General features: G+C 42.0%; 1 protein-coding gene across 1 annotated transcript in view; it reads left to right on the top strand.

Moving 5' to 3' along the window:
- The window catches only part of LOC147114282 (uncharacterized), a 39,777-nt gene that overhangs the window by 18,072 nt on the left and 7,711 nt on the right, over positions 1–13,994 (top strand). Inside the window, exon 2 of the mRNA XM_085996102.1 lies at positions 6,255–8,645. Coding sequence (XP_085852228.1) covers positions 6,255–8,645 — 2,391 coding nt within the window. The remainder of the gene's footprint in view (positions 1–6,254; positions 8,646–13,994) is intronic.

Raw genomic sequence — 13,994 nt, 5'->3', positions numbered from 1 at the left:
CGAACACCTTTTTCCGAGGTTTTCGGTTTGGAAATCAGGCAGCAGAAATTGTACAATTTACCACGCGCCCTGAAGCGAATATATACTATTTTATACAAGTTTATATACACTAACTTATGCAAGTTTCTGAAGACATAACTAAGCATAGAAGCAAATAAGGTTCCAAACAAGGTGGGAACTAGAACACAACCCTGTTGGACTCCATTGGAGTTAGGGAAGGGATTGAAAACTACAACATCTTCCATGATTGTGTAATCTCCTCCAGCCCCACAACCCTTCTAGACGTCTACACTCCTCTAATTCTGGCCTGTTCAGCATCCTCGATTTTACTCGCGTCAGAATTGGTGGCCGTGCCTTCAGCAGCCAAGGCCCGAAACTCTGAAATTCCTTCCCCAAAGCTCTCCACCGCTCTACCTCTCTTTCCTCCTTTAAGGCACTCCTTATAACCTATCTCTCTGACCAAACCTTTGCGCTAATATGCCCGAGTATCTCCCTGTGTTGCTCGGTGTCAAGCTTTATTTTATAACACACCTGTGAAGCGCCCTGGGATGTTTTACTGCGTGAAAGGCGGTGTATAAATACAAGTTGTTGTTGTATGATTCTGATCATCCTGTATCTCGTGGATCATATAGATAAGCTTTTCGAAACAGCCAAGGGGCAGTAGTTTCCAGGGGCCATTTCTCCTGACTGCATTGAAGGCGTTTGCAAAGGTACAGTAGAGGACCAAAGTTTGTTCACAATACTTTCCCTGTACTTATTCGGCAGTAAGAAGCATTTCCTGGCTACTAGGCAAGCATTCCTCAGCGATATGCTCGATGTAACGGTTTGTGATAATCGTAGCAAGTATTTTCCCTGCGATAAAAGTAGGGAAATCCCTCTGCGATTGTCACACATGTTTTCTACCCTTGTTATGAAATAGATGGATAATGAATACATCGTTATGATTTGTGGGATGATTTACCTTTGCGACATTAGCTGGAAAAGCTCGTTCAGAGACTGAGCTTGTTTGTGCTCTCCAGATTGATATATCTCGGCAAGTATAACATCCGAATCTAGTGCCTTGCAACTGGAGAGGAAATGAATAGTCTTAATTGTCTCAGGTTCAATTAAGGTTCTTCAGTAAGATGCAATATCATCGGGCTTTGAGGTAACATAAGAACATAAGAAGTAGGGGCAGAAGTAGGCCATACGGCCCCTCGGGCCTGCTCCGCCATTCAATAGGATCATGGCTGATCTGAATCTAGACTCACGTCCACTTCCCTGCCCTCTCCCTGTAACTCCTAATTCCCTTATCTGCTAGGAAACTGTCTATCTCCGATTTAAATTTATTTAATGTTGCAGCTTCCACAGCTCTCTGAGGTAGCAAATTCCATAGATTTACTACCCTCTGAGTGAAGAAGTGTCTCCTCATCTCAGTTTTGAAAGGGCAGCCCCTTATTCTAAGATTATGCCCCCTAGTTCGAGTCTCATCCATCAGTGGAAACATCCTCACCGCATCCACCCGATCAAGCCCCCTCACAATTTTATATGTTTCGATAAGATCACCTCTCATTCTTCTGAACTCCAATGAGTAGAGGCCCAACCGACTCAACCTTTCCTCATATGTCAACCCCGCATCTCCAGAATCAACCGAGTGAACCTTCTCTGAACCGCCTCGAGAGCAAGTATATCTTTTCTTAAATATGGAAACCAAAACTGCACGCAGTATTCCAGGTGTGGCCTCACCAATACCTTGTATAACTTGATTTATGACCTCAATTTCTAGTCTGGACTTCTGGTTTAATAGATCTTTAAAATGGTTGGCCCCGCTGTCCAATATTTAGATCTTGTCAGTAAACAAAATCGAGCAATCAACACTAGTTAGGATAGTGATATCTCCAGACAAGTAACTATAGATGGTAGCGTATGTCATGCTTGTCGGCTCACAGCTGGATTTCCTCCGCTTTGTCACTCCACCACTTTTCCTGCAGCTTTGTTTGAAGCTCAGTACGCTATTATTTTATGCGGCTTCTTTGATGCTGATGGCATCGGTGGAAACGTAATACTTCGCTCCAAACGATTATTTCATTCTCGACGTTGAGACCTGCGGTACGGATGGAATGTTGTCAGTTTAAAATTGGAAAAACACCTTGACAGAGAAAAGCCACAGGTTAATATAGATTGCTGATATTGAAGTCCCTCAGAGGTCTGATACTGCGTATGTTATAATCCAATTGCTGAGCATTAATTACAATGTTCCTGTCTTCTAACGAGATCTTTATCTGCTGAGTCTATCAGAATATACTGTTAGAGTCTGTGCCTTGTTTAGTGCCGAAAGAGTCGAACTCAGAGTGAAAGGGAATTGGACTGTGAAGAGAGGAGAGATTTTGTCAAGCAACGGGCAAAGGTCCACATGTAACCCCTATGTATTGTGATGTGCCGGTGGACACTATTAGTGAGAACGCTAATGTATCTGAGATCACCTTGACATCTTTGTGAAGTCCAATTCGTGAAGTCTCTCTGTTCATGACTGTAGTGACTTTGATTAGCGCAATAGACAAGGATTCCGAAGAAAATGGAAAGGTGCATTGTCAAGTAATAAATAATATTTTAAAACTAGATTCGTCACTAAGGAACTATTACAGATTACTTAATCTAACAGCTGCTTGATCGCGCAAATATCAAGAAGTATAATATTACGACCATCTGCAGTGATTCAGGGGCCCTTACTTTCACATCTAAAAAAAGCATTCTAGTGGAGGTACCGAATATAAATAACAACGCGCCATGCTTTACGCAGCCTTCATATACAGCATACATGCTGGACAGCAACGTTATTGGATCCTCTATCTTTTCAGTAACAGCTTTTGCTCCAGATTTAAACCAGAATGCTGGATGAATCTACTCTATCCCGCAGATCAGAATCAGAGCGAGCCAACGTACGTCGCTATCAATTTATAAAATTGTGTCATATGTTCTCAGAAAACTTTTGCCTATGAGAAACTAAAAAACTTTCGGATCCAATTTGAGGCACAATAGTCTGGAGTTCCTCCGCTCGTTGGAGGTAGTTCATATGGATCAGTGTGACAATGTTCCCGTTATCATGAATCCCAGACCCGAGTATGGTTCAACAGCGATGGGGACAGTATTGCGTTTCACCGAGCAGGGCTATCTGGCTGCGATGGTGTACCTCCTGATTCTGATACTGGCCTCAATGCACGGCTTCCGTACCAAGATTATGAAGCCGACTGACCTTGTAATATTTACCATTTCAGGCGAAACAGGGAAATCTGGACAATCCGGAACATTGCCAAGAAAGATGGTAATAGACGAAGGTTGATTATTCTGGTTAAAAAATAATGGAAAACGCACTTACAGCTACCATGACTTAAATATTTTAACTTCTTGTCGCTAATGAACAAATGCTTTCTGCTGCTGTTGGCTTGCCTGAAATTTCAAGCGTGTTTGTGATTTAAGCCTGTATTCAGTCATATGTCCAGGGGCAACCTCGTCGATTTTCTGGTCGCTCTTGTTGATAAAGTCCACAGAAACAGGTCTGATGTTAACCAGCATGGATATTTTCTGGACAACTTTTGCTGCTGGAACCAATAAATTCCTTAAAGAAAATACAAATAGAGCTCTCCAAATTCCTTCGAACTACGTTGATATGTTCGTAGTGATCCACTACCTCAAAGTTTACGAAACAACATATATTCTGATGCAGGGTCCAGCAAGAGGGACTTCTTGCCCAAGAGATTCAATTCATACACATCGAGGAAAGGGCCGCAAGATGAAATCTTAGTGGCAAAAGGGAAGCTCCAGACATAAAATTTTGAAAATGATATGCAAATAACCATCTAGATCAGTAATTTTATTTCTTTCACTGTTGGTGAAGCATAACATTAGCATGGATTCCTGGGTAATGTTTTGGTTCCTTTACATCTTTGCTTCCCAAGGGGGAACTATTGACAATTCTACACGTATTTCCGAGTAAATATACTGAGCCCACCATCAACCATGATAGATCGAATGGGACAAATATTACCAATAATCCAGCCACAGACTGTGTGCATATACTTGGTGAAATATGTTATAAACGACATGTTTGAAAGGATATTATAGCCGATCATCAAACGCCTTTAAAAAAACAATGAATGCTAGACCATCTCATGTGAAAATGCACATGAGGTTTCAAGAGGAAGTGCAGTATAAAAGAGGCGGTGTTGTAGGGACGCAGATACTTGGAGCAGGGTGTGCAGATGTAGTTCAATTCCAATTTTAAAATCCTGCATCCTGTCTTATATAGGAACATTAGGAACTACCATGTTCATATGTATGCGGAAAATTGCGTCTGTAAACATTCGCAATGTAATATCACCCTACCGCCAAGGGTAGTGTTGCAGCGCCTCCACTGTCGGAAGGGCGCAATTACATCGTCAGAAGTTTACAGAGGCAGTTTCCATTATAAATGTAAACTTAGGAAATTATAATATAAAAATCTTAACAAGAAGTTTAATCAGAATATTATATATAAGCATATCCTGAGTAAACATATTTAGTTTATAAGTATAATCATACCATTTCATTTGTAACAATATGAATAAACCGTGTGCATATCTATCAAAAAACTAGTCCTAGCTACCAAATTTATTATCATATCTTAGTAGAGATTACTTCAGAAAGGATCTGAGAAATATTCCTTCTTGCACTTTTCACAGTATGTTATTTCCTGAGGAATAACTGAGGTGAAAATTATTCATTGCAAATTTTTATTATCGATGACGGCCCAGGAAGGCAGATTATTATCTGAACGGCAATAGATTGGGAGAAGGGGAAGTGCAATGAGACCGGGTGTCCTTGTGCACCAGTCGCTGAAGGTAAGCATGCAGGTGCAGCAGGCAGTTAAGAAGGCAAATGGTATGTTGGCCTTCATAGCGAGAGGCTTCCAGTACAGGAGCAAGGATGTCTTGCTACAGTTGTACAGGGCCTTGGTGAGACCACACCTTGAGTAATGTGTGCAGTTTTGGTCGCCTTATCTGAGGAAGGATGTTCTTGCCATGGAGGGAGTGCAGCGAAGATTCACCAGGCTGATACCTGGGATGGCAGGAATGACGTATGAGGAGAGATTGGGTCGATTGGGCTTGTATTCGCTAGAGTTTAGAAAAATGAGAGGGGATCTCATTGAAACTTATAAAATTCTAATAGGACTAGACAGACTAGATGCAGGAAGGATGTTCCCGATGGCGGGGGAGTCCAGAACCAGGGGTCACAGTCTAAGGATAAGGCTTTAGGACTGAGATGAGGAGGACTTTCTTCACCCAGAGAGTGGTGAACCTGTGGAATTCTCTACCACAGAAGGCAGTGGAGGCCAATTCATTAAATATATTCAAGAAGGGGTTAGATATATTTCTTAAAGCGAAAGGGATCAAGCGATATGGGGCGAAAGCAGGGACAGGGTACTGAATTTGGATGATCAGCCATGATCTCCTTGAATGGAGGAACAGGCTTGAGGGGCCGAATGGCCTACTCCTGCTCCTATCTTCTATGTTTCTATGTTTCTATATGCCTGGAACATAATCATTGCTGTTAAGCTGGCCTTAGTTTAAGGGTGAAATAAATGCCTTTCTTTTATCGATGTTGTATTTGTGAATATTTTATATGTGCGTTAGATATACATACATATGGTGGTGGGGGGGATTATACTAAATAGTTTCAATGCTTAATTTATCACAGTGAAGGAAAAAATGCCCAAAAAGAAGGAAGTATAATTTTAGTTGTGCAACTATAAATCCAAACAATCCACAAGGATTTATAAAGACGTCTCAGCTTTAAGAAATGTGCTACTCCGTGATTGGTTGTGCCTCTAACTGCTTATATCCACCAATGAGAGCGTCTAACTCTGACTGGTAATCTCTACTGCCCCCTTCGCCGACATTCACAGCCAGACCGCATCTAAAATCAGAAAGCAGACGGCGTAACTCTTTGCGAATTCTCGATATGCAGCCGGGGCTGGAACTCTAAAATGTACGAGGATAATTTAGAAATGTTAATGGCGGCTCAGTTATTCACACAATGATTTTCGCGTAAGCTCGCTCTTCCTCCGGTAACAAGGGGATGTGAATCCGCTTTATTCCTGGGAGATACTGAAGACTCGGTGTGTCCTGCTGAAGTAATTATAATTCTGGAACGTGGCGATGGTCCATTTTAAAATATATCAGCTGCTTAGGTGGCAACTTTTCTTCCTGTTTTCCCTCTGCGACTTTCTTTCTGGACAGATTCGGTATTCGATCCCCGAAGAATTACAACTCGGTGCCTTTGTTGGGAATATCGCAGCCGATTTAGGATCGGATGTAAAAGAGCTCTCGGCTCGCAGTTTTCGGATTGTGTCTGGTCCCAAGAAACAATATTTGAAGGTGAATTTAGACAATGGGGTTCTGTTCGTTAAGGAAAGAATTGACAGAGAACAGCTTTGCGGGCCAAGCCTCACTTGTGTGTTGCCCTTGGAGGCCGTGATTGAAACCCCCTTGAATCTCTACCATATTGAAGTGGAGATTCTGGACGTAAATGATAATTCTCCCAGTTTTCCAAACAACCAGCTGCGCCTTGAAATTTCAGAGGTTGCGGCACCGGGAGCGCGCTTCAGACTCGAGTCCGCGCACGACCCAGACGTCGGAACCAACGCCCTGCAAAGCTACCAGCTTAGTCAGAACGATTATTTTATTCTCGATGTACAGACACGCAGTGAAGACGAAAAATTGCCATTCCTCGTGCTGGAGAAGTCCCTGGACAGAGAAAAACAATCGACTCACAGGTTAGTGCTAATTGCCAAGGACGGCGGGGTCCCTCCGAGATCCAGTACCGCTCAAATAATAATCCTAGTACAGGATGCCAACGACAACATGCCTGTTTTTGCCCAGTCAGTTTATAGGGTTAGCCTTTTAGAAAATATACCTAAAGGAGCTTTAGTAATCAAACTAAATGCCACTGACTTGGATGATGGTTCCAATGGAGAAATAGTGTACGCTTTTAGCAGTCATACCTCTGTTGGAGTCCGTAAACTGTTTGATCTGGATTCCCGAACTGGTGAAATGAGGGTTAGAGGCAAGCTGGACTTTGAAGAAAGTAACGGTTTTAAGATCAACGTGCAGGCAATGGACAAGGGTCCTTATGCAACGCCGGTGGATTGTGACGTGCTAGTGAACATTATTGATGTAAACGACCACGCACCGGAGGTGACACTGACCTCTCTGTCCAGCTCAGTGCGCGAAGATGATCCTGCAGGGACTGTGGTGGCTCTCTTTAGTGCAGCAGACAAAGATTCTGGAGAAAATGGACAGGTGAAATGCCACATCCCAGAAAGGCTTCCTTTCAAATTAGATTTTTCTTTGAAGAACTATTATAGAGTGCTTACCCAAGAACAATTGGATCGTGAAAACATCTCCAAATATGACATTACCATCACATGTAGTGATTCAGGAACTCCTCCTCTGATATCCAAGAAATCCATCACGGTGGAGGTTTCAGATATAAATGACAACGCACCAAGGTTTACGCAGCCTTTATATACAACGTATGTGATGGAAAATAATGCGATTGGAAATTCTATAATTTCCGTGACAGCCTTTGATCCAGATGTAGGACAAAACGCTCGACTAAACTATGCTATTCTAGAGACTCGTGTCCAGGGCGCCTCAGTAGCCACTTACGTCTCCATTAGATCAGAGAGTGGCGTCATATTTTCTCAGAGATCGTTTGATTACGAGCAACTAAAAAACTTTCAGTTCGACGTTCAGGTCCAGGACTGTGGAGCCCCACCACTCACCAGCAATGTTTCGGTGGAGATTATTATCCTTGATCAGAATGACAATGCCCCCGTGATCGTGCACCCATTACCCGAGTTCGGTTCTACAGTAATGGAGACAATGTCCAGGTTTGCCGAACCAGGATACCTGGTTACCAAGGTATCGGCCATCGATGCTGACTCTGGCCAGAATGCTCGCCTTTCTTACAAGATTCGCCAAGCTACTGACCCTGGACTTTTCACAATATCACCAGACACGGGTGAAATATGGTCAATTCGTGGTATTGTGAACCAAGATGCCACCAAGCAACGGTTGATCATTGTGGTCAAAGACAGTGGAACACCATCACTTTCTGCTACAATGACTATCATCTTGTCAGTGATCGAGGACCATATGGAAGTTCTTTCCGATGCGAGCAATCTATCTGAAGATCCCGAGTTTGATTACGATGCAAGTATTTTTTTAGTCATCGCTTTAGGAGCAATATCTACTATTTTCTTCGTGGTTTTAATTATCCTCTCTGTCAAAGTTCACAGGAACAGGAATGGGTTTGCTGGCCGCAACTGTGTCCTGGGCACCTGTTGTTGCTTTGAAGCACGGAATTCGATAAATGGAATTCAAAAAGCCAGTCGAAATCTTCAGTTACCTCCGAACTACGTTGAGGTATTTGGTGGTGATCCACTTTCACAAATTTACCGCTACGAGACATGTTCCAATTCAAATTCGACTACGAGGGACTTTACTTACCCTAAGATGCGTAACTCATCGACAGGAAAAATGAATGCCAGAACTGAGACGATAGCCAAAGAAGACAACTCTGGGTCGTCAAGTCCTGGATATTTTCGGAGCAATGTAAATAATGAGGTGAGACGCGTCTAAAACAAAAACCGTCCGGATTTTAATTGGTTGTACAGCGGCCCACTCGATAATTCCAATACTACGAGGAGGGCAGCTGAAGGGGATAGTTAAAATTATACACTCTCGGTTTTCTGTGCTATTACATTTCCAAGTTAACATGATGGACTGTCTCCCATTGCATCTCGTTGTGGTTCCGTCATGTTATCTTCCTATTCATTTACTATTACTATTGTAGCTGTAATATGTCTACTCATCCCCTAATCCCATAAAACCGCAGGCTCCGAAATAACCAGTTATTTATAAGTTAATAAACATGTTTTAAAATAGGAAACGAAGTCATAGTTGCACAATTGTTATAGAAAAGAGAAGAGAACAATCAAATTTCATATATCAATTTCCTATTGATCCCACCTCAGGTAAACTTCAATGCTCAAGTTGAGTTTATACTGAGAAAAGTTGAAAATAAGCAAACATCCTAGTACAGAGTTTGTTGAGGAAATAATTGCTACCATCAAACATTGGCAGCATAGTTGATTGTTAAAATAGATTAGCAATACCAAAGTGAATGGGTCTTCAGGGAAGAATGGGTAATATGTCACACTTGATCAATGGGGACTGCTCTTGTGATGTTGGCACTTCATACACATGGTTGAGTCATTCAGAATGGAGCGAGCTTATCAATAAATTGTGCCGTAGAGTACCTTATCTAGAAGTAACTCTTATCGAAATGGGTGCCCAAATAGCTGGCACCATTATTGCCTGTTCTTTAGAACCAAAAGCCATCTACTTCATGAACATGTGGAATTACACAAAAATTTTAAGAAATAAATAAACAAGCAAATAACACCAAGTTCAGGATTAAAGTGGACGAGCTCTATTTGAAGCTGAAATAAAACATATTATAATATTCAGAAATTCGGGTCCCCACGCATGAGTACGCGTTGGCGTAGGCCCAACGAAAGTGCTGGTTTTGTGCATGCACTGCGCATGTGTGGGATACCGGAAGTTCCATTCCCTTGAAAGAAGGGGTTGACAGGTGGAATGCATGCGCTGGAGAGGCAGCGCGTGCGCATCAAACTTACATTTTTTTTGCAGGTTTCTCCAGGAGGGTAAGTCTCCAGCAGCTACGCTTGCAAAAAGCAGGTGCAATTAGGTGAACTAATTAAAATTAAAACATTTTTTCCACAGGTTTATTATTTTTTAATATTTTAAAGAAGGGTAAGTTTATTTTTAGCCCTTAGAAAATGTAATTAACTTTTTCAAAATTTTAAATTATTATGCCCAGAAATTCGGGTCTCCACGGGTGAGTACACACGGGGTACTCACCCGTAGGCCGAATGGAACTGCTGGTTTTCTGCATGCACTGCGCATGCACGAGAAACCGGCACTTCCGTTCCTCTGAACGAAGAGGTTCAGAGGTTGAACGTGTGCACAGGAGGGGCTGCGCGTGCGCATCAAACTTAAGTTTTTTTTACAGGGTTTCACGCGAGGGTAAGCCTGCAGGATTTAGAAATATAAAAAGCAGGTGTAAGGCCTGCTTTTTACAAGGTAAGTGGTCAATTAATTAAAATTAAAACATTTTTCCACAGGTTTATTATTTTTAAATACTTTAAAGCAAGGTAAGTTTATTTTTAGCCCTGTTAGAATATAAAATTATTTTTTTCAAAAATTTAAATTATTGCTTAAAATAGTTATCTAATGTCATTTATAGTTTATTTAAAAAGTGTGATTTTTTTTTAAATTATTTGAAGTTTTACTGCTATTTTGGGGCCGTAGTATTTATAAGTCTTGACCGGTCTTCCTGTCAATACTTATGAATGGAGCATTCCCTGCTCCGATTGGCTGCCCATGGCCCACGTGATCCCAGGGGACGCATCGAACTAACTGCGCCCCTGGGACATGCAAGCACTGCGCGCCGGCAGCTGGGCCAGACCCCGGATCGGAATTTCACGGGGCCCTACAGCTCAACTGTCTGCACGCAAGGTAAGTGCAGGTCGGGGGCTTGCACCCGGGGGAAGCCCCTGACCCGAATTTCTGGGCCATTGTTTAAAATAGTTATTTCATGTAATTAATAGTTATTTTAAAAATGTGATTTAAAAAAAATGTATTTGAAGTTTTAGTTATGTTTTGGGGCTTATAGTATTTATAGGTTTGACAGCTCTTCCTGCCAAATTTATGAATGAAGCATTTCCTGCTACCATTGACTCTCCATGGCCCACTTCATCCCAGGGGACGCTTTGAACTAACTGCGCCCCTGGGATATGCAAGCACTGCGCGCTGGCAGTTGGAGGAGGCCCAGGATTGGAATCCCACGCGGGCCCACAGCACAACGGCCGGTGCACTAGGTAAGTGCAGGTCGGAGGCTTGCACCTGTGGGAAGCCTCCGATCTGAATTTCTGGGCCATATTTTGAGGATTTAGATAACTCCAAACCATTTCATGAAGGAAGCTCTAATGGAGCTATTTGCTTTCTAGGAGTACTTTCTTACTGAGTGACTCTGGGAAAATAGGAATCTAATACCAATTGATAAAAGCAGGCTGATGTATAACATTGGAATAGAGGGCAGTGAACATAACATATGTAGTAAGTAAACTCTGGAGGGCACCTACAAGGATGAAATAATGAAGCACCTAGAAAAATGTAAGTCAGTAAGTTGGAGCCTTTATGTCGCATGTGGTAAATCTATTTGGACTTCTTTGAGGAGATAATGCACCTAGTGTATAAGGGGAACTCGATAGGTGTTCTATATTTAGATATCAATGAAGCTCTTAGCACAAGAATGCACTGGAGAACTAGTCGCAAATGTCAGTTACCACAGAATGACAAAACATTTCGTGAGTGGATCAGAAATTGGCTCAATCAGAGGAAATAAAGAACTGATGCACACAGTACTGCATCAGAATGGAACAAAGTAACAAGTGGGCGGTTCACCAGTTGGTAGCAGGGTTATGTTTATATTGTGCAGAAATGTTTGGAATTGGATTTGGACATTGAACAAAAACTCTCGAAGTTGACTTATGACACATATCTAGGGAAGAGCGCTATCTGGACCAAATACAAAGAGATCTAGGATAGATTCGGGAGATTGTGATGATAAATGGCAGATGTTCTTTAATATCAATAAATACAAGGTGGTGAGACTGGTAAAGGAAATAGATGGAGAGAATATAACATGAGAATTATTAGACTGCAGGATAGAAGACAGGGGATATTTGGGAGTGCCTCTGGGTCTCTTCGTGAAACTAGCAGTGCAGTAGCCAGAGGATGAAATGAGCTTTGGAAAGAAACTCTTGGAGTACATAGCCAGAGAGAGCTTAACTCCATGGGACCATTGTGGACTTGCATAGAAAGGTGATTTGATGATACCTTAAACACTGTATCACCTCTGATCAACATGCGGAGGGTGATGCATGCTTTGCTGTGAATACAGAGGTAGACTTATATTAGGTATATGTCCTATAAGGAAAGAGCACAAAATCTGTAAATTTTTACACTGCAGTAATAAAAGTTTAAGCAGAGATTATAATCAGCATTTTAATGTTCTAAAAAGAATGGATAAACTGAACCTTAATAAATTGTTTAAGACATTCTGTAACCAAGGTGCATGGATTCAAACCCAAGAGTGAGCAGGTAACCAGTTAAAATCTAACTGGTCCAGACAGCGGGTGGTGAATGTGAAGAATGGATTACCTAGCGAGACACTGGAAGTGGATATTGTCAATAAGTTCAAGTGGCAACTGGGAAGGTTCTTTGGCGAAATAAGTGACACTGATGATACCGACTGCAGAATAATCTTAAAAGCAAGAAAGTTACATTTTTCATTTCACAGCATTAAATTCAAATTTTAAAAAGACATTTACCAAGATATTCAAGCTTTGCAAAATGATCAGTATTTTGATTGGTAGAGTCTGGTACCTCCATTCACCAAAACTAGCCTGAAATGCCACTACATCCACAAACCCTTAACCTTCCCCTGTGCCAGGTCAAAGCAGGGATGCTTTTAACCCTACTCGCTCACCAGAAACCTGGCAGATAGGCAGTTAAAATCACCCTGGCTGTTACCTGTCCGAAAACTGCAATGATTGCAAATATCTGCAATTTTAACCTGCTCACCTGAGCAGGCAGCAAGGACACGTGCCTGGAGCCAACAGGGTCCTTCTTTACAAATTCTTGTTGCAGCCCACTGATATCATTGAGACCGGGCTGTAATTTTAACTGATGCCTGAGTGGGGAATCCACCTTAACTTAAAATATAACTGTTAAACCAAATAAAGTAAATATGAGTAATGAATTTCATTTTAATGGATTCTTAGACGAGGCTATGAAATAGTGAAACAATTAGATTGCTTCATGCTTGAGATGGTATATTATAAAATCTATTTGTGGTTTCTTGATCAGTATGTTTCTGGCCTTTCTTGATCAGTACATTTCCATCCCAACGAGGAATGAGGCATTGCTGGATCTCGTTCTGGGGAATGGGAAGGGTCAATTGGAGCAAGCTTCAGTAGGTGGAACATTTAGGGAACAGTGATGATAGTATCATAAGGTTTAGATTAGCTATGAAAAAGGACAAGGAGCAATCTAAAGTAAAAATACTTAATTGGAGGCAGGTCAATTTGGTGTGGGAAAGGGGGATTCCATTTCATAGAATCATAGAAACTTACAGCACTGAAGGAGGCCATTCGGCCCATCATGTATGCACCAGTCGACAAAGAGCTATCCAGCCTAATCCCACATGCCAGCTCTTGGTCCGTAGCCTTGCAGGCCATGACTCCTCAAGTGCACATCCAAGTTATTGTTTAATTTGGTGAGAGTTTCTGCCTCTACCACCCTTTCAGGCACTGCGTTCCAGACCCCCACCACCCTTTGGGTGAAAATTTGTCCCTCAAATCCCCTCTAAAGCTCCTACCATTTACTTTAAATCTATACCCCTGGTTGTTGACCCCGCTGCCAAGGGAAACAGTTCCTTCCTATCCACTCTATCTAGGCCCCTCATAATTTTATACACCTCAATTAGGTCTTGCCTCAGCCTCCTCTGTTCCAAAGAAAACAACCCCAGCCTATCCAATCTTTACTCATAGCTAATATTCTCCAGTCCAGGCAACATCCTTGTAAATCTCCTTTGTACTCTCTCTAGCAATCACATCTTTCCTGTAATGTGGTGACCAGAACTGCACGCAATACTCTAGCTGAGGCCTAACTAGTTGTATGCAGTTAAAGCATAACCAACCTGCTCTTTTATTCTATGCCTTGGCTAATAAAGGCAAGTATCCCGTATGCCTTCTTAACCACCTTATCTACCTGTCCTGCTACCTTCAGCGATCTGTGGACATGCACTCCAAGGTCCCTCTGTTC

The sequence above is a fragment of the Somniosus microcephalus genome, chromosome 8 (assembly GCF_052327205.1).
Source record: "Somniosus microcephalus isolate GS21.2 chromosome 8, FLI_Smic_1.0, whole genome shotgun sequence".
In the NCBI taxonomy this organism is placed as follows: Eukaryota; Metazoa; Chordata; class Chondrichthyes; order Squaliformes; family Somniosidae; genus Somniosus; species Somniosus microcephalus.
Note: the sequence above shows the minus strand (reverse complement) of the source record. Positions and strands in the feature narration are given on the sequence as shown.